This window comes from Gymnogyps californianus, chromosome 13 (assembly GCF_018139145.2).
Source record: "Gymnogyps californianus isolate 813 chromosome 13, ASM1813914v2, whole genome shotgun sequence".
Lineage (NCBI taxonomy): Eukaryota > Metazoa > Chordata > Aves > Accipitriformes > Cathartidae > Gymnogyps > Gymnogyps californianus.
Window position 1 is genome coordinate 18,028,282 of NC_059483.1, and position 24,308 is coordinate 18,052,589.

Sequence of the window (24,308 nt, forward strand, 5' to 3'; positions counted from 1 at the left end):
TAATGTTTAATCCCACTTCACACTGGGTTATTTATTAACACTCGATAAACAAAGCATTATATATTTATGCATATTGTTCAGATTGGAACCTTACTTTTTTCCAAAATGGAAAACCATCTGTTGCTTTGTATTTTATTATTGATTCCTGCCTTTGCATCATCAGACTTTTTGGTAACACATGTCAGAAACATCAAGGTAAGTAATCAACCATGTATGGGGCTCCCATTCTTCATAGATTAACTTCCTGCCATTTATCAGCGTTTATCAGAGAGTTCATACAGTGCTGCCACCAGGAGCTTTGTGTTCTCTGTTACCAGTGAACGCAAGATCGGACTTGGGACTCAGACTAGTTTACCTCTAATAAGCCTCAGTTTTGAATCAGCTCTGAAGAAGGTCTGCTCTCTCTCTTTTTAAAAGCATCACTTTCCTCTATTTTCCCTGTCATCACCACATAGCGGTAAAATGTTTTAGTGGTCTTATATTTAAATGTGTAAAACAATCAGTGCTGGCAGGGAACTGACTTTAGCACCTGTAAAGCGGTGCAAAATATCAGTGAAAAGATGCCTCCAAGAAGCAGAAAACAGAGATGTAACATGGCATCCAGATAAGTATGTCCACTATCCAAATGACATGGTAGGATTTTTCTCAAAAGTTTTGCATGTTAGCATAACATGAAATATATCTCTGTCCCTCAAAGGGGCCATTCTGTTTTTGACTGGATCTCTGAGTAAGACGGTGCTTCCTGACGTTCTGCCTAATTTTCTTAAGTTAAGTTGCCAGCCACTACTCCTCACTTCAATAAATTATTTTCCTCTCTTCTCAGTAGCTACATACTGTGAAAAGTTACAGAGGGCAAATCTCTTTAGGGAGTGTTGTAGGTTGGTGGGTAGAACAGGACAAAGCAATTTACAGTCAATTTCTGTTGATTAGTTTATGGTCTTTGCCAAGACTTTTTCTTTGAAAATCAAGATAATAACATATCTAACTTTTAAAAATCAGCTTGAGATTTATTGCTGCAAATTGGTGATGCCATGGATTCTTATTATTTAGCCATTATGTAGCCCGGATATAACGTAGCTGTTTCCTCCTGATTACCATATTACCTGTTGTTCTCTGTATGTCTTGCAATGCTAAAGCCTTTCTGAATGGAAAATGGCCAAAGCTCTGCACAGTGCTCCATCCGTACATGCAGAACACTACAGAAAAGTCAGTTGATTCTCCCAGTTTCGTTATATACTTTATGCAAATGTAATTTGATTGGAATGGAGGAGATATTGCTATGTAGTGTGAAGGTCTCAGTCCCCATCCCTGTCTTAGCTCCTTTGAGCAAGTAGTATGCCAGTGAGGAGTGATGAAGCATGGCTGGAAGTCTGTCTGGCTGATGACCTTCAAGCTGTGAAAGTTGCTTTTAAAGCCATAGTCAGGTAAACACAATTGGCGGACCCAGTTCTGCTGAAAATTGAACAAAAATCTGAATCAAAGATCCCTATGTGCACTTGTACACTTTGTTCCTATGCATGGAGCTACTAAGGGTGGGAAAGTTTCTTCTAGATTAAAAACTACCTGTAGAACTATATATTCAAAGCATTCAAAGCACAGGTAGCGATGATACAGCCTTCCTTTTATGGCCCTCTCATTTTGGCAGCAGTGAGACTCCTACATAGCTCACAAGGAAGTTTAGTTTTCATAGCTTAGCTGCATTGTGGTCTCTTCTCTGTGATATCCAATTAGCATCATTTGGGATGATGAAATCTTTAATGTTGCTGTAGATTTGGAAATAATTTTCATGCCTTATTTTTCCTATGTAGTACTTAGGGATATATGCAAGTACCTCATTCAGTGTTATGAATTCCCGGAGGTCGCTTCAAGGTAACTGTGCTGTCTTTGCTGAATCTTATAGTCATGCTGTGTTTTAGTTTCCCAAGCTGTAAAATCAGGGCTTCTTTCAGCAAGTACGGTAATGGGAGACCTCTTTTCCCTCCCTATTTTCTTGGGAGTTCGGATTTCTTTTTTCCTCTGCTCTTCCTCTCCAATTTCTATAGATTTTTTGCACCTATACTCTTTGCTGTTGCCACAGCAAAACAGTATTAAACAAAAGCAGAATTTGTTACTGTTATACAACTGAAAAAAAAATTTCTAATAATTGGTGCAACTGGCAAATATGTGGAAATACTATAGAAACATTTTGTCAAGTAACTGTAATTACACAAGGTAGAGGATATTAAAATCTCAGTTTGGTCTAGAATTGCATAACATATTTTTTAATGGGACACTATCACTTTCTGCCCACATAGCTTAAAATGACCTTGATGTTAGTAAGGTCTCTGGCTACATCCAAGTGAATCATTAAGAATGAAAAAAATCACAGAATCCTAGTCACCTAATCCACTCCCCTGTGCAAATCAGGGTCAGCTAGAGCAGGCAGCCCAGGACAATGTCCAGCTGGGTTTGAGTATCTCCACTGAAGATCAGCCCAAGTCCAAAGTGACTGTTACCTTTCACTGAGAGATTTTTCTGTATTTTCTTTTTCAATGAGAATGGCAGAGTATCCCCAAAAATATTTACAGAATCAGAACAGAACTCTTTCAAAACTGCTGTAGAACCTATAATTCTGATAAAGAATGTGCAGAAAAGCAATTCTGTAAAAGTTAAATGCAGGTAAAGTATCTTTTAATTTAGGAGATAGTAGTCAGAGTTGCAGAATTTGTAACTAACGAACACATTTTTGTAGTTTTTTGTATTCTTAAACTGCATGGTAATTCCACTTTAAGGAAAAGTTTGTACCAAACAAACTGACATTGCAGTGACTTCCAGCTTTTCATTTCCCCGGGTCCATACCTCAGTTCGTGTTTTGTAAGGGGAAATAATTAGCCATGATGACAGTATAGATATAGAAAAGATAATTTCAGTTTTGGAAAGGACAGATTTGAATTGGTGCATGCTCTACATAGGCATTAAAAAAGCCCACTTAGGTTTGTGAAACAGGAGAGACGTACACACAGAAATCACGTGTATGGCAATAACAGTTTGAAAGATGAACCTAGAGAAACATACACAGACTTTTTGGCCAGACTCTTACAGAAGTTGAGAAGCCTCCTCCCCAAAATCTTGCATTACCATAGATTTAATATAGTGTCTTGAAAAAAACTCCAAAATACACGAACAATAACCCTCTGTGTCTCGGTTTCCAACCTGTAAAACTCCTAACTGTGAAAGGTAACAAAAGCCTTAAATGTACCTGAGACGTGTATCTGACTTGATACTTTATTGTGTCTCTACCCCTCTATTTGGTGGAGCAGGTAAACATGCTTGCACAAAATGTGACCCATGAGGCTCTTAGAGCCAAAAGAGATAAGGTATTTGCAGCTGAGCTTACAGGAATTGAGTTACACAAGCTGTTATTTTGACATGATTCAGTAAGTATGTTTGAAGCCTGTTCTCTCTTTCAGAAGAGAGTACATGGTATTTTTGTAGAGTTTCTGATATTTGCGCCTACTCTGGGAGCAAATATGCGAAAAAAAAGTTCTGACAGCTTTTTTTTTCCTCCATGCAGCCTTTCATAGTGACCACCTCTCCTCTCTGTAAGCCTGCTGAATTACCATCTTACCTATTCATGTTAGAATGAGAGTCTGTTGGGGTGAAACAGGAAAAATTTAGGAGATAAAAATATATACCACAGGACCCAGAAACAGGAATTGCCAAGAAAAAGATGTTACCCTCAGGACAAGATATTCCGGTTTTACTCCCATGTCACCACACAGCCAACCTATACTCAAGGAAGCCATATTAAGCAGATTTTAGTGTGTGCTTTAGTCTCAACGACATTTAAATATAAATGGCACTGAGCATTCAAGCCTCTTTTCCTCTCACTCTCCCCTCATCTCTCAGGCAGTCGATTATTGTTTTTCAGCTGAAAGAAGATAACTTCTTGTGTCACTTGAGCAAAATACAGAATCAGCAACATTTAAAGTTTAACTTATCTTTCAAACCCTCAGTATTTAAGGTGCACTAACATCAGATGAAAACTAAAAGATTCACCAAGACTGGGAATGCTATAAGCAAAATAATTATATCTGCCTCAGATGCCTTACTTGCTCTTCCCTCAACTTTACTTCAGTTTACTAATGAGGACCTTTCTCAAGCCTTCCTTCTCCTGGACAAATTCTTTTGACTGGGAAGCAGACGGCAACTACATAGGTGCTAAGTGATTTATTTCTAAATGCAGCTTTCCTACCTTAGTCATGATTTTTTCCCTGTTTTTCTCTTTACAGAAGCGAAATGCTGATAATGACTTGGTGAGTAAGGCTTGGTTTTGTCCGGGCTACTGAGAAAGATTTATAGTGACAAGAATGTTCTTACTGTGTTCGCAGCATGTTTCTGTGAGTCCAGTCTGAGCAAATGGATATTTCTGAGTGTGTGTGACAAGGGGAGTAGCCCAGAGTTGCTTGTTTTAGGCAGTAGGACTAACTAGACAGTTCCTTTCCAAGTTCTGATGAAAACTCCTAGACAAGGACAGAGAATGAACAAATGATTTTTAGCCTCATTGTATTTGAATAAATAGCAAAGTTGTTGGAAGTCACCTCTGTATCTCTAACAGGCATCCATTCTATGTTGATTTTATTTTTACTTTTATGTTGTAGTTATTTCTAAGGAAGGCAAGAGACCTCATCTCTGAGGCTGATTCCACTTGGCACCTGGACTCTGCTTCAGCAATGCTTAAATCCTTTGATTGATTGGGGACCTTCTTAATCAACCAGCCAGAGATCAGGCCCACCATAAAAACTCCAAGGTTCTTTCCAGTGCTGGTTTTGCTGCAAGAAGCAGACCTTGTTGTTGCAGAGTTGCCCGAGGAGTCACATCTGTTGACCTATGCTTTCATATAGTCTCCAGCAACCTTATACCTGAGCATTCAAAGAAAATAAGTATTGCCCTGCCCATTTCCTTGTTTAAAGAAGAATGAGCTCCAGTTGTGAGGAAGCTGAGAATAACATAAAATGGAATTTGGAGCCATCTGGAATTGTTTAGGTCTATTTTTAAACAAGATGACTACTTATATCCCGGCTCTAGGAGTCATCCACTCAGCTGATAATTACAGTCACTAATACAGTGAGGCAGCAGTTGTGCCTCTGTTGTGCTCTGACTAACCATAAACAAAAGTCACAGTCCCAGTAGAGAAAAAAAACGATTCTTGTGATGGCAGTATCTTCGCTGTGGTGGTAGTATTTTGTTAAAGAGGCTATAGTTAGAACTCATGGAATAGCACCATGATGGCAGTGTGATAGATATCCAAGGAAACACAGCTGCGCTCCAGTTCTTATGATTAGGTCTTTCCTGTTTTGCTTTGGAGAGATAGAATGTCCTGCCGTGATTTCTTTTTAAAAATATGATTATGGCTAATTAACACAGACATCAGTGTAACAGCTAGCTCTTTTTTTCTTTTTTCATTTTTCAACCTACAGGTTGTCAATGGAATAGAAATCAGTAGCATGAAAATCGATAGTAAAGTAACTTCCCGATTTGCCCGCAATGTCATCACCAGTCAAGCTGTCAATCGTGGAAATGTGCACAAAGAAGTTGTCTTTGATGTTGAACTCCCTAAGACAGCGTTCATTACCAACTTCAGCATGTGTGTAATCTTTACAATATTGTTAGAGAAGACTAAAAATCTGTGCAAATGCAACTGGGAGAAACTGAACCCAAATGTTCATTTTTACTTTGCCATTTGATAGATTTCTAGATGCCTCCTAGGTAATTTTCTGGTACTATTAACTTAACGTGTAAGATACTTGGAGAAAGGCAAACATTGGTACATCTATAGAAAAAATGACTAATTTTCAGTTATTTCTGTTCATCATTGTGGACCTTAGGGAATGGGGAATCTTCTCTGGAGATGCATTCACCTTTTCAGAAATACCACTCACTTACTCTGGTGTTATCAAACCAAAAAAGTTCCATTACTTAATTTCCCTGATGGTATTATAGGTTAATTTATCTCTTCATTTAAAAATCATATTTGAATGAAAGGCAGGAAATAGAGAGAATTATCCCTTTACGTTTGTACCTTTAGTTGCAATAATATGCAATTCTCACACCATTATGAGGTTTAATTCAGTTTAAACACGTCCATCTCTGCTAATCACACTATACCTGTTTTATTTTCAGTGGAAAGAAACAGTAGCTTTTAGGGCACAACTGCTCTTAATGCGTGCTAGAACTTTTATTATAGGATGAGATGAATCCCCTATGAGAAATGCCTGTTTAATGGTGTAAGGAGTCTAAGGATGAAATGTTCAGCTGTAGACAGCTACATTTGGACAGATAAGTCTCATCCAGAGAGTCAGCTTGCCATTAGATGAGACGAGATGGTCAAGCTGCTGAAGTGTAGGAATATGGCAGGTGTAAGCAGTGTTGCTATCAGCCCAGTTTTGATCTAATTCATTTTGAAGGTAAAAATTGGTTTAGATTCTCTTAAGATACTGAGTACGGAGCTCTTCATTCTAGCTAAATTCACTGAGAAGACTAGCTTCAGTGAAACTGCTCAAATCTTGGCAATATCAGATTCGTGAAAGTGCTTTTTAGCAAACCAATCAATAAACAGAGAATTGCCTATAGTAACTTTTCATGTATCGGTGCAAACCATTCAGCTAAACTAGGACTTTTTCGTCTGCAGGACAATTGATGGTGTCACTTATCCTGGAACTATAAAGGAAAAAGAAGCTGCAAAAAAGCAATATGAGAAGGCAGTTTCAAAGGGACAGACTGCTGGCCTTGTCAAGTAAGAATGATGTCTTGTGTGGCTTCCACGCCATCATCCCATAGCCAATTGTGAGATTGGAAATACTTTGTTCTGGCATATTTCTGAAGTTTGTTTTTTACAGGACCAAAGGACAATCATTAAGTTAGAGTTATTGTAGTGTAAATTATGAAAAGGAAATATAACTTCTGAGTAAGCCGGCAGTACCTGCAATTATGGAAAGACTGTTTCTGCAACTTACACTGACTTTGTATGACCTGTTCCTGGGATTAAGCTCACTGGGAAACTAATAAATTCTACAGTTTGAGTATGAATTTAGGAATAGATCAAAATTCCCATCTTTGTTTTACTTCTTTTTGAAAATCATACTCCACCAACCCAAACAATAAATACTGTGAAAGAGGATAAAGATATTCTTTTTCTTACCCACTTAAATACAGAGCTTCAGGAAGAAAAACAGAAAAATTCACTGTCTCGGTCAACATTGAAGCAGCCAGTAAAGTCACTTTTGAACTCACATATGAGGAACTGCTGAAGCGACAGTTTGGAAAATATGAGATGTTCGTCAAAGTAAAACCAAAACAGCTTGTCAAAGATTTTGAGGTAAATGGCAAACTATATCAAATTGGACTGTAACTTAAGAGATGATGAGATTCTGTACATCTGTTGAAAGTGGAGTACCATGGTCATTCCCATTGGTTCACAGGTGAGCTAACGGCCCATGATAACATTTCTAATGAATCACGTGGGGAGTCCATACGAGTATGCTTTAGTGCAGGTTTTTATTTGTAAGCCTGACAAATTGGCTCAGCTACTAAGCCTCCAAAAGAAATGATGTATGGAAACCTGAAAAAGCCATTACGATTCCTTGGGGTAAAATAGAAGACTAATAGCTTTTATAAATGCCTTTATAGCATACACTACACCTTTCTCACATCACCATGAAACTACGTAATCTTAAATTACAGTGATACATATATCGCATTCTAGAATACTGTGGCTTTTGTGTGCCAAAGCTTGTCTTTGATCACTCCTATCTGCCTTGCTAAAACCCCGCTCTAAGACAAAATTTTTCTCCTTTGTATGCCCAGAAAATGCTGTGTAAAAATAATTTAAAAACTCAGCCTCTATAAGAGTTTATGCAGCATTATTTTAAACACACTGTGATAGAAGGCATACTGAAATGTAGGTTGAAGTTGGGCACAACTCACAGCTAATGACTGGGTTATATTTTTGAAGGACTTGAGTATTTATCGACATTCTACAAAATTCCAGTATCTAGCTTTCAAACAAGTTATATTTCTATTAAGGTTTATTTGTTTCTAGCTTTGTTTTTAACTTCTATGTATAAAAAGGCCTGTTTGGATGATGGTGTGTCCACCCAAGTGTGGATTTGGACTGCCATTATGAATTACAAAAGTAAATTTCTTTTGCTTTTACGAAAATCCCTCTTTCACATCTGTAGTTGCCTGCTGATCCTCCTGTAAATGGCTAAGTTGATATATTGTGTGGTAATCAATGACAATGAATTTTCAATTAATATTTTAGATTGAAGTAAATATCTTTGAGCCCCAGGGCATCACTGAGCTGGAAGCGGAAGGAACATTCATCACCAATGATCTACAAAATATCATTAAAAAAACTTTTTCAGAGAAAAAGGTACAATGACTCCTACATTCCATAATTTATTTATTACTATTATAATTCTGAAATAATAATGTCAGTGCTAGCAATGGAAGTGAGAGGAAAAAAAATAGAGAAAATGCAGTAAAGGCTTGTCTGTGCAAAGGAGCTCTGAATTCCAAGCTAGCAAGTTGAAGGCCATCTCCACGCAGTTCAGAAGCCACGCAGCTGTTAGCGTGGTACTGTACCCAAACTAGTAGGCCTTGTCCCACAGCAGTAGTTGGAAACCTGGATACCAATAAGACTGTTTCTTACAGAAGAACTGAGGCAGTAACAAGTAGTTTTGTCGTGTATGGAGGTGGTAGAATTACTAAGATATAGACTGCCCAACCGCCTTATCAAAGGTGTCAGAGTGGAGGGCTGAACCAAGGAACATGGGGAAGTAAACATATGAAGAAAGCTCTAGATAACAGCCTTCACGTATCAGTTACCCATCAATAAATCTATAAATACATATGGATACAAACTAATACCTAACCTGATAAAACAGGTTATTCTCATGTCTGTGAATATAAATATACTAGTTTTACAAAAATGCAAACTTCTTTGTGTTCTGTAGAAAATTTTCAGCTATTAAGGTTCAGATCTAATGAAGGCTTTTCTTTTCAGGCGCATATCTCTTTCAAGCCAACTCTTGATCAGCAGCGAACCTGTGCAAATTGCTCACAGTCTGTCTTGGATGGGGATTTTACTGTAAGATATGATGTGAAGAGAACAACTCCAGATAATTTGCAGGTAAATCTGACAGCTGGAAATTTTGAACTGTCGAACAGCTTAGCTTGCATAGTAAAGGTCAGGGAGCAGCGAGGGCCAGCTGTTCCCTAAAGGACAGGGAGCTGAGTGTGACAACACAGCTGACAGCACAGGGGCTTTGCCAGCCACGAGCCCACTCCCCAGAGATGCAGTCAAATTCAACTGAGAGTCCAGGTCATCAGGCAAGTTTTTGGTGATGAGGCAGCCTGAGGTCAAGGTGGGAAGTCAGTCTGCAGGGTGGGATCCAAATCAGTGGAGTCCATGGACAGGAACAGGTATGGCTGTGACACAGCTGGAGACAGGTATTCTTACGGTGTAGCTCAGGCAGGGACTAAAGGCCCAGGCTTGCACTTAAATGAAGCTCCTGGGCCCATGGACATAGGTGAGACTGGTCAGGGCCATTAAAGCCTGTTCGTCCACTCAGGGGCTAGACACTAAATGAAAGTAATTTCTTCTTTATCCATTTTGTCTTTATAATATACAAAAGTGGGGTTTTTTGTCTGGGGTTTTTTTTACATTGTATTTTTCAGATTGTGAATGGCTACTTTGTACACTTCTTTGCACCAACGAATCTTCCAAAGTTGCCCAAGAATGTTATTTTTGTAATAGATATTAGTGGCTCAATGTCTGGAAGAGAAATAGAACAGGTAAGTTATTACATTACTGTAGAGTCCCAATGAAAGAGCCTCTGTTGTGATGGAAGGGACATGGTAGCTTATAGGGCCTACGTGCTGCTTAAGCTCTACCAAGTGGTTTTATGCTGTGACGTCTCTAATGCTCAGTACCGTAAGTACTAGTTTGAAGCGTTATTGTAGAACAAAATTCTATACATTTAGGCTATATTTACTTACTTACAAATGTTAGTTCAAAACTCTCAATATCAACATTTCCAGAGAGCTCTGTCATGTGCTGGACAGTTCCAAAATTAAAATGTGCGTACAGTATTATGTACATTATCTATGTTGTTCATTCTGCCTCCTCTGGGAACCAGCAGCTCTTTTCATAGTTAGGACTCCTCATTCTAAGCCAATGCTCAGAATTTTCAGGTTTAGGTGCTGCATCAAAATATTCACGCTTGCTTGTGCATGAGCTGCTCCACCAACCTGTAGCTACCCATTTCCCATCACTTTCAATTTGCCATGCCAGCTTACCTCAGTGTAAGCAACAATCCATGACATGAGACCTGATTTTCCTCTCAGGTACAAAGATTTACCAGATGTAATTGCAACTGGCTGACTTCACTAGAGAAGATATCTGAGATAGACGCAGGGACTGGCCAGGACAGAACAAACTCAGAATTTTTGCATGACATACTGTGTAAAAGTTAAAAATACACAAATGCTGAAAGATTAATCATGTAAAATCTGTAAGCACCTATTTCGTTGAATGTTGAACCATACATTTACATCTCTTTGTCTTATAGACAAGAGAAGCACTTCTAAAAATCTTAGATGACATTAAAGAAGATGACTTCTTCAATTTCATACTGTTTGGTAGTGAAGTACACACCTGGAAAGAAACATTAATCAAGGCCACTCCTGAGAATTTGGATGAAGCAAGGAAATTTGTTCGGGGCATTGACACTGAAGGCAGTAAGTACTTTGCTGGACTTGCCAATAGGTCGTTGTGTAAGTTAGTTTATCAGTTCAGTCTGTGAACGCAGTGCTACAGCTGGTTGTGGGGTTTTTTTTATTACTGATGAGACACTCCTAAAGTTGAAATTTACTCAGAACATGACATCTGTCATGGTTTAACCCCAACCAGCAACTAAGCACCACGCAGCCGCTCGCTTACTCCCTCCCTGGTGGGATGGGGGAGAGAATCAGAAGAGTAAAAGGGAGAAAACTTGTGGGTTGAGATAAAGACAGTTTAATAGGTAAAGCAAAAGCTGCGCACACAAGCAAAGCGAAACAAGGAATTCGTTCACTACTTCCCATCAGCAGGCAGGTGTTCAGCCATCTCCAGGACAGCAGGGCTCCATCACGTGTAACAGTTACTTGGGAAGACAAATGCCATCACTCTGAATGTGCCCCCCACTTCCTACTTCTTCCCCCAGCTTTATATGCTGAGCATGACGTCATGTGATATGGAATATCCCTTTAGTCAGCTGGGGTCAGCTGTCCCGGCTGTGTCCCCTCCCAACTTCTTGTGCACCCCCAGCCTCCTCGCTAGTGGGATGGGGTGAGAAGCAGAAAAGGCCTTGACTCTGTGTGAGCACTGCTCAGCAATAACGAAAACACCCCTGTATTATCAACACTGTTTTCAGCACAAATCCAAAACACAGCCCCATACTAGCTACTATGAAGAAAATTAACTCTATCCCAGCCAAAACCAGCACACATCTATTTTTCCTTATGTTTCCAAAGTCCAGGTACTTTTCTATCTAAACATTCCCCTGCTTGCAAACCCAAATCTTTCATTTTCATACTGTTACGAGATCTCATCAGATTCCAGTGAAAAATGGGCCTTTATTTTGACTATCTGTGCTGAAACCAAATTTCTATGTCTACTTTGCAGTGACAAATTTATATGGTGGTATAATGAGGGGAATTGATATGCTGAATGCTGCTCATGAAGGAAACCTTGTGCCCAAGAGAAGTGCTTCTATAATTATCATGTTAACAGATGGCCAACCAAACGTAGGTAAGTTTGTGTTGGATGGAATAATAGAGAGAGTGAATTAACTAACAAAAAAATGTTCAGTTAAAATTGGCCTCCATCTTTGACTTCCGGATGTTTTCATTATTTAAATGCTACTATACCAGCATTATACTACTAAAACAAGTTTTCGATAATACCTCCTAAGAAATCCGAACATGACTAGCCACATTTCATTTTGTGATAATATTATCTATTTATGAAGAAAACTCAAACTTTTTCTGGTTTGATGCAGGCATATCAAACACTCAGGACATTCAGACACATGTAAAAAAAGCCATTGAAGGAAAATATCCCTTATACAATCTTGGTTTTGGCTATGGTGTTGACTACAACTTCTTGGAGAAGATGGCACTGGAGAATAAAGGATTGGCCCGTCGGATTTATCCTGACTCTGATGCAGCTTTACAGCTTCAGGTACAGTAATCGCCACTCAAATTAGATGAGAGATACATTCATTCAGATAACTATACAGATGTTCTTATTTTGAAGTAATCAAAATCTGAAAGTGTAATCTGGTACTGAGATACTCAAGAGTCTGCTGTAATCAGAATATTAGTTGCATTTAATATTCCCCTTCCCTTATGTAAGCAGAAAGTGGAAGGACAGTGTCGTGGTAAAAGGGAGATACTGTGGGCTATGAAAGAGGGTTCAAAACTTGGCATAGGGTGACACAAGTCATGGTTCTGAAGGACACTTTGGTGTGCAGCAAAATTGCTGCAGTCATTATATCTTCCATACCTCACAGATCATGTAGTTAATGTCATGTCAAGGGAAGAGAAGGATGACAGAGCATAAAGGCTCTAGATATTCTGTCTTTAGGAACTTACTGCAAGCGGGTGTATCTTACCATACTTCTGAAGCATTTTATAGTTGTATAAGGCATTTCTCATTTCCATTATTAGTATATTTTTGGGCCTTGTACTCTGAGATTTAACTGAATATTTAGATATTTCTTCTAAAATACACTTTCAGTTTTCATTGCTGAAATAGCAGGATGTTTCTGGGTACAGATCTACCTATGAATTAAAGAAAAAATGATAGTTAAATGTGTTTGGTTTTTTTTTATTATCCTGTAGGGGTTTTATGATGAGGTGTCGAATCCCATGCTCACGGATGTGGAGTTAAACTACCCAGAAAATGAAATATCAGACCTAACTAAAACCAGTTTTAAGCATTTCTATGATGGGTCTGAGATTGTGGTGGCTGGGCGCTTTATAGACAACAACCAAAACAGTTTGACTGTAGACGTGAGAGGTGAAGGTGTAAGTATGGATTTCTTTGACTTAAGTAAGGTACACAAAATGTCTGAATGTTCAAAGCTGGCAATACTTAAAATATTTACTGGTATTTCTTTACTTCAGTGACAGGATATGTTACCGCATATGTGAGAAACTAAATGCACCAAAGTCATTGCTTTTAAAACTGCAAGTTACTTGCCTAACTCAGTCAGGTATACTAGGGTCAGTCTGGAACAACTTTGTGCAGAGTGACTGCATTAGCTTTGCTAACAGATTTTTTTTTTTTTAGTTTAGTCTCTAATTACCCTACCTGGTTCTTTCAGGAGCCAAATGTTCCGTATTCACAGACACTAGTCTTCATTGGGTGAAGAAAACTGATGGATAAGCCAGCTGAATATTTGAAATGCCTTCCTCTTAAAATAGAAGTCTACTTCTAATATGAACCAAGTGATCTAAATACCTCTCCAGATCTGGATTCTGTAAAAATATTTGCCCCTGATATTCAAGAAACACAATACAATCATATTATAGATCATGTTATCGTAAATACTGTGAACTGCATATGTGCCCCATGCACTGTGGTGTATTAAATATATTATATGAAATTAGGTATATTTCAAATACAAATAATGTATTATTAGTAAGTTAGCCAGGATATCTGCTTGAACATGTTCCTGTATGAAATCAGCATCATAATCAAAGTTCTTTAAATCCTGAGTAGCCACATTCTAATGAAGAAAAATGCCACGTGAATTAGGAAACTGCATTATGTCCTATAGCATACACTACTAACCTTCACAGAAGCAATGGAACAAAGATCCTAATACAACACTGATAATTTCCTGGGCAAGTGCTGTGTAGGACCAGACTGTTTTTCAATTTAATAAGATTTTCAGCTGTGAAGGTCTTGATTTTGGGAGGTTCTGGAAGTCCCTAGCTATTTATGATACAGAGAAGTTTCCTTATTCCTAACAGGCTAATGACGCCCTGTCATATACTACACAACAAGATGCTGAGCAAACAGCTAAAGCTTCCCAGGAACAAGAATACATATTTGGAGAGTACATTGAAAGGCTCTGGGCTTATCTCACCATTGAACAACTCCTGGAAAAACGGTAATTATATCTAGAATAACATCCTAGCTATGAACTCGTTAAGCCATCTGACTGGTGCAACTTGTAGGATGTGAAGCTGAAATTCGCATCACACTGAGATGCCAATGAGAAAGCAGAAAAAACAGTAAGGAAAATACCCCAACCTATTCTCCTCCCCAACCTCGGTATTCCTGTTTCAGGTTGCAAATTAAACAATTTTAAATTATTGCAAATATAAAGCACAGTTTTGCCTTTTTCTTGGATAGCCAGTGGAATCAGAAGTGCTCTTAGACTGTAACAACTATTTCTTGTTGATAAATTAGCTGCAGAGAAACGACTTCATTCTAAAGAAAAATATTTAATCCAGAGTTCAGTGAGTAATTTAGCAATCATTGACGCTAGGAGTCTCTACCTGTATTCAGTATTGCAGCTACAGGAGAAGAAAAGGAGAATCTTACAGCTGAAGCCCTGGATCTCTCACTAAAATACAAGTTTGTAACGCCACTGACATCCATGGTGGTAACAAAGCCAGAAGACTATGACAATCAAGATGGGATTGCCAATAAACCCATTGAAGGTATAGACATTTTCACAATTTTACTTTATTTGAGAAGCAAAGTGTTCCTTTGATGTTCCCCTACAGAAAGGCTTTCGTGTGGGCGCAGTTTTAAACATGTATCTGAAAAATCTGCTTTCCAAGCCTCGCACGTGTATGGTTTATGCAAAATTACTTTTCATTGTAAAGCTCATTTCCATCAAACCATCCTTCGTTACTAAATCATACAGGCAAAATACTATAAATTCAAAATAAGTGTATTTTAAGCTAAATATATAAAATATTACATTAAAAAAACCCAAAAACCAAGAAGCATTTCTAATCTAATAGTCCAGCTATATTCACTTTAGTTCACATCACTTTCTCCTTTATTTTTCTACATACTTCAGCTTAGGGGGAGATGTAGTAACATCTTTCTACGTGAAAGGGGAAAATTTGCATGAGGTCTTCCTCGTGCAGGATATATCAGGTTGTAAAAAGATGGGGATTATATCTGTAAAACACAGTATTCGTATATATTGCAGAAAGAGAAGCAATTACATTGAAAGTGCACGATTTGTTCTCAACTCCTCTGAAACTTTGGCTAATTATTAACTCCTTGCTCAGTAAAACACTGTGCTTTCATACAGTTCAGCCTCTTTGTTTAACCTTTGTGAAACAAAATGACTCCATTCCTCTTTAGCAAAGTAAGGCAAATGCTCTCCGCTCAGTGCACCCCAAAGGCGCCCTACCCTCATCTGTATGTGTTGTGCGGGCCATCCTCATCTCTCCCTCATTCAACAGGTCTGACAAACCTCCTGTGAGGCTTTCCAATCTCTTCTATTAGCATCCATTATTTTTTCCCCAAACGTTTGCTTAGTGCCCCTAAAAGTTCCTCCCAGGCTCTGTGTGGGCTTTCTGCTGGCTTCTAGGTGAAAAACGTTCTCATCTCCTGAATTTGGCGTGATAACTTAAGGCATTTTAGCATAACAGAGATGCTTCGTGGAGGTTAGTGCATTTTTCTTTCAGCTGGAGTAAGTCCTGAAACCAATTAATTGCTAAAAGTGCCCTTCAATTCTGAGTAATTCTTCAGGCATTCTGCTGATAAAATTTTTGCATTATTTTTCATATCTATCATAATGGGATACTGACATAAAAACACTTCATATTTAATTTAACATTCAAGTCACTATACAGCATAACGACTTTAAAGTTTACAGCTGCACTCTATAAGATGGAAAAACTTGCCCAAACATCTGACAGAAGTGGTATCCACTCAGAGCGATCTTCAGCTCTTTACTTTCCCTTTCCAGGTACTCGTAGGACAAAGGCCCTTTTCTGAACTGCTTTCCAAGTAAATCCTCTTTGTGTACAGAAAGTAGAGAGCAGTAATAGGAGAAAATACTCAAAACACTGCTGCTGTATAAGAAAAGAAAATAAGTTTTACACACCCTGGAGTCTAGAGTCGCAAATAGGATTACTGAATCATCCAGTCAGTATTAACAGAATGATGCAAGTGCCTTGAAAACCGCAAAAGAGTAAAACCAATAAGGAACATTTTGCAAGGTGGAAATGGCATAAGAGTAAGACAATTACTAATAGTGCTCCTGTCATATGCATAATTAATTGCAGTTTTGCTGCCCCACAAAACAGCATTTTACTTTCAGTGTGTTTCTGTTTGATGTACAAATACTGAGTTGTATCATTGGGAAGAAAAGGAATTGTAAAATACTGAAGATACCTGGTTGAATTGTCAAACAGTTTTAATTTTTTTTTCTTAGAATATGTTTTAGCAGGGTCAGAATCCTTCCTGTTTAATCATACAACTGAAACTGTAAATTTCTCTTTTTCTTCCTTTTACTTCTTACCTGCCCATGGTAACAGCTGAAGGTATGTACATTTCTTATTAAATTTACTTAGTATTTTTAACTGTTAGTGATCAATTTCCTACATCACTTATTTGATCTAGGATGCAATATTTTCATAAAATTCTTGGTGAATAAATCAAGACTGTGTTATAAATAGATTAAAAACTTTTCAGCTGGAAGAGTTGGTAAATACCATCTTCAGTGTGGTTCCTCCTGTCTCCGATAACTGCAGCATCCCACCGTCACAAAATTCAGGCCCAGTACAGCTGAGTTGCTTTGCAGGGCTAGCACTGTTGACTCCCAGGTACCTGTGTGTAGCAGTCTCTCATACAGAGATGTCTTCATTGATGCTGCGATTGCTGCTTCTTCAGCACAAAACCCTGTCTTCAGACACCCCTCCATAGCTTCAGATGTAGAAAGAGTAGAAGACTGGAAAAATGTGGAAGCAGGTGGGTAAATCTTACTGACTTCCCAGTAGTACAGTTTAGAACAAGATGGCACAGAGGAATCAGAGAAGAGCAGGTTGTCCCAGCCCCTTACAGAGCAAACCCCATGCCTTTGGAGAAGTAACATTTTTGCTGAAAAGTAGGCTGTGCTTTCTGCCTGTTCGTGACATTTGCTTTGTTGCAGTACTAAATAAACGGTTTTGACTAAGTTTTTCTTTTTTAAATATTTAGAAATTTATACATAATTACAAGATTTTGGAGTCAGTTTTGGTAGAAGGAAGGAAAGAAGTGGGAGAGATTGTTTTTTATTCTTTCTAGTCTCTAAACCGATATTTTGTTTCATTCACAGCACAGGCTGTCACAGCTGTTATGCAGGGTAAGTCATTAGTATAAGTTTCTGAATGAAACAGCATCTGTCAAAGGAAATTGATTGAGACAACTGAAGGTACCGGAGAGATAGAAACTGCCTTTTCTGGGTTTACAACTGTATTTTAACAAGTGCTACCAAATTCTACTCACTGCTAAAATGTTGCTCACTGCTAAAAACACACTTAAAGGTTGAACAATACCAGATGAAAATGTTTCAGCTAAATAGCTTTTAAGGAGTAAATGCCAGTTCATCAAACCACCATTGTTTCCTGAAAGCTGTTTCCCAAGAACAGAGGATGGACTTGAATTTGCATCTCCTTTGGAATTATGTAAAGCAAGGGACTATGATGTCAGCATCTCTGGCTAAATTAATGTGTTCAGTTACTTATACAAAAAGAAACTGTTTTATTCAAGAGAGAGAGACAGCAACTGACCCTTCAGATTGCTGGTTGAGCAATCCTGGAAATGGGAGAGTTAGATTTAAGTTTTTGCTCTGGAGATTAGTCTCAGTCTCTCTCTCTCTCTCTGTGTCTAGTTTTCTCAAGTCTCAAGTCTTAAGAAAAGACTTAAATTCATTCTGGAAGAAAACAAATGCCAGAACCTCAAAAGTTTTCAATGGATGATGTTGCATTTCCTTGCTGATAGACAGCTTAATCCTTAAGTCTGGGACATTTGTGTCCTACAGATACATTACTTGGGTCTTGTGGAAACCCTCAAAGCAACTTAGACTACAAGTGAAATCTGTCTCTATCCTGAAGCTTTGCGTAATTCAAAAGGGCACAAACTGTCATTCCATGGACTATATGCTTTAAAAACTAGGATGGAATTAGCAATTTACCTAGCATATTAAATTCCTGACATCTTACATGTACTGTGCAGATGATGTGTAAATATTCCATTTTGATGCGAGTTTTTCTAACATTTTGTTTGTTTGTTTACTCTCTGCAGCTCCACAACTATCTTACCTATATACAGCACACCCCACATGGTATACTAGTGGTGAGTGGTTTGAGTAGTGTGCTTAGAAGGAGAACAAAGAGGGTATTTAGGACTAAATTGCACAATTCTTATGAGTCTTTTAGATAATTCCCTTCTACAAAAGCAGCCATTTTTTATTTCCGAGGGGCTAGTATTTTAATTTACTTTAAACATCTCTAAATGTTTTTTAAAGATCAAGTCACTGAGATTATATATGGTCATTTTCTTAGTCCTCCTTCCCATTGCTGGGCTTTGTGTTGGTAACTGCCTATTCTGTATTCAGATGAACTTCCTGCCCTCAGTAATACTTTCGTGGCCCTCAGAGATGAGCACTTAGAGGTGGCCATCCTGAACCTACCATCCACGTGCCAAATTTTGCAGTGGTCAAGAGACACAGGATATATGTCACGTACCTGGGAAAGAAGAGGGGAAAAAGGACGTAGTTCACTTCGGGGAGATGGCAGCAGCTTCCTTGGGACCCCACCACTCCTTTGGAGGATGGGCTGGACTAAGCTGGGCGTACAGCTCGTGCAGGGACCAGTTCCTGCTGGTCCCCAGCATCAGCAGTTCCATTGCCACAACGTTAAATGTTCATGCGGAACTTTGAACCTGTGTATCACTGTACAAATACCAGGGATTTGCCTTTACAGTTGATGGAGATCCACACTTCATTATATCGGTGCCACAAAAAGAAGATGCCATTTGTTTCAATATCAATGAAAACCCGGGTGCTGTGTTAAATTTAATAAATGACCCAGTTACAGGTGAGGTTTTTATTTTTTTAAATACAGTAAATCAGGATCCTTATAACAAAATGTCTTATGTTTAAAGGCTATTTCTCTCTTTTATACTGTGTAAGCTTTTTTTCCCAGCAAAGTTAGTAGGAGTTCCTGTAGCTGTGATAGGGTACCATTGCCATGACTGCGTTTTCACTTCTTGGAGCAAAATGAACTTTTAAACTTTGTTTGAAAACCACTGTGAGAGTTGAGAGGCACGATTTGTCTCAGTGAGTAGTAGTACAAGCAATAAAATAATCCTTAGGTTGCCATTTCATGGAAGACCTGGTAAAGAGAGACCGGTGTCACACAGGCGATTTGTGCCCATCACAGACTCTTTGTGCTCTAGGAAATATTAAACTTTTCTCAATAAGTGATTGTTGTCTTTGTGGAAATCCACAGAACAGCCCCCAGAGCTTTATTCTACTTTGGCGCAAACATGTACAAGTAATTCTGATCTATTTTTCAAATCATATTTGTTTCCTTGAGTTGTTGTTAAATTTCCATGACACCCCTTGACATCAGTTGATCAGGTCCTGTCTATAAAACAATACTTGATGTTTCCTTTTTACATTAGGCATCACAGTCAATGGAGAACTCATTGGTGATAAGAGAGCAAATAGTGATGCAAAGATCCAAAACACGTATTTTGGAAAACTTGGCATTGCAAATAAGCACCTGGATTTAAAACTGACAGTAACTTCTGAGAAGATCACAATCCAGAATGGCAATGAAAAAACAGGTTTCACCTGGCTTGACTCAGTCACCTTGCAGCAAGAAGGGTAAGGCTTACAGAAAGAATATCAGGCTCCTGTATTACTTTCTACACTTTTTTTAGTGTTGATCAATAATATACTTTTAAGATTTGTTGTCTGAATATACAAAAGAAACTCATTCAAGTCCTGCTGGATTCTGCTCTCTACTTTGTTGTGTAGCTGCTGAATGATTATTCATAAATTCCTCTGCTTGGAATAAGTAAGTGAAGAATTTTCCCTAATTTTCTGTTACTATGACTAAGGTAAAACTAGATTTAGTATTGTGCTTAATGCAACAGTGTCTTGCAAATACTTAAAGAGTAACTTTAGACACAGTGTGTAATCTTTCAAACAAAGACATAATAATGTGCTGTAAACAATCTCAATTTTAAGAAATGGAAGTTGTGATATTTATAGAACAGGTACATTTTGCCCTGTCACCAGGTGTATTTTTCATGAGATTTATCTATTACAGAATCATTTATACCTGTGCAAAAGGAAGTTTAGAAAAGGGATGGGCAGCATCTCCTCCTCCTCCTCATCTACATTTTCATTGTGTACCTGGAACAAAATTACTACCTGCTCAAAGCGTGGCAGTGCAACAGAAAGAGCACCAGAGGAAAACTGTTATTCATACAGCATGCTGCTTTTTTTATTATGATAGCCACACTGATGATATCACTAACACAATCAGAAGCAAATCTTCTTTATCCTAGCAATAACCTGGACAGTTCAGGAGTTGTCTTTTCTGAAAAACAAAATGAAAAGGTGTCAGGTAGCATCCAGGCAAGGAAGTGATGGGTTTATCAATAACATTTTTATTACTGAGCATGAGGTGCTGTATCTACATATCACTAACCTGTCTGTGATTAATTGCTCTGTTACAGGATGAGTGTTGGTAGAAACATCTTGCTGAAAAGTTTAAAGGCTAGGTAGCCTTTCACAGTGTAATTTAGTATGAGTCTTGGACTGTCTGTGAACACACACAGATTCACATGGACCAAACTAGGCAGCAAAACCTCTATTTTAAAGAACACTGGGCAATTTATAAAGCCATGTTTGTTTCTTGGGCATGTTTCTTCTCCTCAAGTTTCTTCTCATTGCTGTTAACTCTGGGAAGCACAGTGCCCTAAGTCAAGTTTTTCTTTTTTCCTCAGTTTAACTTTGATAATTAACAGAAAAAAAAATCTGGTGCTCTCAATGGGCAGCGGTGCCTCATTTGTTATTGTTTTGCACCAAGTATGGAAGAAACATCCTCTCCACCAAGATTTCCTAGGACTGTATACATTGGAAAGTGATAAACTGTCTGAACAGACCCATGGATTATTAGGTATGACTTCATTTAGTGTTTTCATGCTTGTCTTTCCTTATGACGCTACATAATTTGTAGACACAATCTTGTACTTAGCCTTTCTGAACTGAGATAGCGGAGGAAACTGAGATGATGTTGATTGGCCGTATTAAAATTTCTGACAAAATATTCTGGACTCAGACTTTATGCTTTATCTTTTCATAAATTCCTCTGCTGCTGCTGAAATCACTAGCATCCATTGTCCTCACTGGTGTCTTTAAACCTCTTTATCTTGCTAAATCCCGCCTACAGATTTTTTTTTCTTTCTTACTACACTATTCCTCCAGTCTCTTGGATGGTTTGATCTCTCCTTTCATCTTATCACCTTTCTCCTCAGTACAAGCACTCTGACAAAATACATGTGTTTGCTTGATCAAAATTTGCCAAACCTCAATTAGTGCATCCTTGTAAGAAAAGAAGTTGTTAAGGTATATCTTGATTTACTAGCATATATTAAAATCACAGAATGCCTTGTATCATCTCAGATTTTCCTTATGTTAGCTAACATTCTTTATTCTAGTAGAAGGCGAAGTTGGTAATTCAGGGATCAAAATTTTGACCCCATTGAATCCTGTTTGCTGCCAGTGTAGTGGCTTTGGTGGTGTGCATTCTCTGTTGGAAAATACACAAATAGCAGCCATTTTCCCTTGCCTTCCGATTTCCACTTACAAAATCAGGTAAGGGCAGCAAACACTCATTGTGGGTCAATAAGTTTACTCATTGTGGAAAACAATGAACTACTGTGAACTTACTCTTCTCAGTCTTGGTATGCACTTTGAGGCCTGAGGAGAGTGAGCCAAGGTATCAGTGGTAGTACACGTTCGATCCATGCGTCGTGGGAAATGCCGTAACAAAACAGAAAAAGAGCAGAATAAGGATGGAATGTTATTTATGCTTTCCTGCTCCAGTCTCCTCAGGCTAAAGGACTTCTCCACACAGAAGTTATTCTGCTATGGTATGAATTGCAAGTAGCAAGAAAATTGCAAAAGCTCACGTGACATGTGGGTACACCATGTTACAGTTCACTGACTGACACATCTCATCGCTGTTTTCATCATCTTTGGCTTTGCCTCTGTACTTCACTAAGTAATCTAAAATCTGTGCTCATTATAGCACTCGGAGCACCAGCAGCATCTTGCACCAGCCCAGACAGGGCAAAAGCGTGCGGAAGCCAATCCTGGCAGGAGTGTGAGAATTCCTTAGACGTCAGCCTTGTTCTGAGCATAATCGCATCCAAAAATTTCAGAGATCAACATGCATTATTTGATTAAAAAAAAAAGCTAAAGAGTTGGAGAGTATGTAATAAATACAACTGAATAGACAAGACACAAAGTGAGGATATCTTGAAGGGTATCTAGAAAAGGCTAATTTTACTGTGCACTCAGAAGCTGGAACTTACATCCAGATGATATGCATAGAATTCTGGTTTATAAAAAGTAAATAATACCATAGGCATATGTTCAACCTTACATGAAACTTGGTGTTTGCTTATCCATTGAAAACCCTGACATGGGTTTTGGAAACCAGCATGGGAATGTAGAAGTTCTGGGGTTTCTGTTTGATTTGTTTCTATTTTAATGTGTGTAACATGCCTGAAATGGTAATTTTAGCTTCTATTTTTAGGGCAGTTTTTCCACCCCATTGACTTCACCATACTTGAAATTCATCCTGGGTCTGATCCCAAGAAACCAGATGCCACAATGATTGTTAAAAACAACGAACTGACAGTTACAAGGTAAAAAAGAATCAAGTCCTTAGCAAAGACTTAGGAAAGATTACCTTGGCAAAGTGCAGTTTCTGCTTCGATACTTCCATGACTGTATTCTCCCTTTCAGAGGCTGGCAGAAGGATTACAGAAGAGATCCTCAGCACGGCGTTGATATTCCTTGCTGGTTTGTTCATAACAATGGAGCTGGGCTGATAGATGGTGTTCATACGGACTATATTGTTTCCAGTCTGTTTTAAACAACTACAACTTCCTCCAAATTCATGGCTATACAGAGTATTTCTCTGAAAGAATAGTATTTTTCAATGTTTAAAAATACCTAAGCTTACCATGTTTGGCAATGCCAAGATATGACGGGTTCTCACAGAGAGTTTTACTGCATACTTGATCAAATGTTAAGTGCAAAACAGCTATTCTGCTTGTGTGCACAGATATCACTCATCCCCTGAAATATCCTCATTTTACTGAATTAATTTACTAGTTTCAAAATTCTGACTTCAAATTTTACTTTGTAAAACATAACAGAAACATTCTATCCAATTTTAAATCAATAACTGAGTGTCAGGAGTGATTTAAATAAAAGCATCAGTACTTAATGCCTTGTTCTGTTATTCCAACAGCTATCAATGTTTTCATTCCGGTTTCACAAAGCCCAGGATGCCAGATGCAGCTTGAAATTCAACACAAGAGGAGCTGGCAGACCAGCACATAGGTCAGGATAATCCAGTGGCACTTAAAACCATCTGGCCACTTGACCGTATAGCGCTGAGGGCTGGTGCAGTGCCATCACTCGAGATGACTCTTAGCATCCAAGACTTCTGTATTTTAGTATTTTAATTTGAAACTAACTTTTGAATGACCGAATCTTTATAAATTAATGAAATACCACAGTTCCAAACAGCACTCAGATTTAAGTAGTAGCAGCTGTCTTTTGGACAGTATCTTTTTTGTGTAAGAAAGACCCTTTACTGAAATGCCACTACCGTCTTCCAGTAAAATGCCTCCCTCTGTTCCCATAACAGAATTTATGTGCGTAGTTCAGGGCAAGAAGTGTCCCATTTATTTATATATTCATTTTGTACTGGAAGAAATTGGAAGCTATTAGTTCTAAAGCAAAACATAAGCAGATTTCTTATTTGCTTGGAGTTTTCTTTGAATCAAATCAGCCATAGCAAGGCAATTGTGGTCTCACACGGCAAAGCAGAAAATTTCCCTACTATTATATGACAAGGAGAGAAAGTCTGTGTGGGAAACCAGAATGCAGACATGAGGGAAGAGGAGTGTAGTAGGGAAAAAAGAGATGACGTACGGTGCGATGGGC

General features: G+C 38.4%; 1 protein-coding gene across 2 annotated transcripts; it reads left to right on the top strand.

Moving 5' to 3' along the window:
- Positions 1-105: 105 nt before the first annotated feature.
- Positions 106-23,226, top strand: LOC127021476 (inter-alpha-trypsin inhibitor heavy chain H3-like). 2 transcript variants are annotated; one of them, XM_050904554.1, is made up of 22 exons: positions 106-195; positions 4,272-4,295; positions 5,460-5,626; positions 6,671-6,775; positions 7,195-7,357; positions 8,303-8,413; positions 9,047-9,172; positions 9,721-9,837; positions 10,614-10,782; positions 11,708-11,833; positions 12,084-12,265; positions 12,928-13,113; positions 14,065-14,204; positions 14,606-14,760; positions 16,603-16,608; positions 17,382-17,408; positions 18,350-18,400; positions 19,030-19,143; positions 19,733-19,937; positions 21,068-21,240; positions 22,885-22,996; positions 23,097-23,226. In XM_050904554.1, exons 1-22 carry the CDS (start codon positions 106-108, stop codon positions 23,224-23,226), a joined length of 2,679 nt encoding a protein of 892 aa, XP_050760511.1. The 2 variants fall into 2 exon arrangements, with proteins under 2 accessions (XP_050760511.1, XP_050760510.1); XM_050904553.1 differs by lacking the exons at positions 16,603-16,608; positions 17,382-17,408 and adding an exon at positions 16,958-16,996 and having other exon boundaries at positions 18,356-18,400.
- Positions 23,227-24,308: the final 1,082 nt, after the last annotated feature.

Coding starts and splice junctions, on each gene's coding strand:
- LOC127021476 (XM_050904554.1), top strand. CDS start 106: ATGGAAAACCATCTGTTGCTTTGTATTTTATTATTGATTCCTGCCTTT. Junction 4,296..5,459: donor GAAATGCTGATAATGACTTG/GTGAGTAAGGCT, acceptor TTCAACCTACAG/GTTGTCAATGGAATAGAAAT. Junction 9,173..9,720: donor CAACTCCAGATAATTTGCAG/GTAAATCTGACA, acceptor TGTATTTTTCAG/ATTGTGAATGGCTACTTTGT.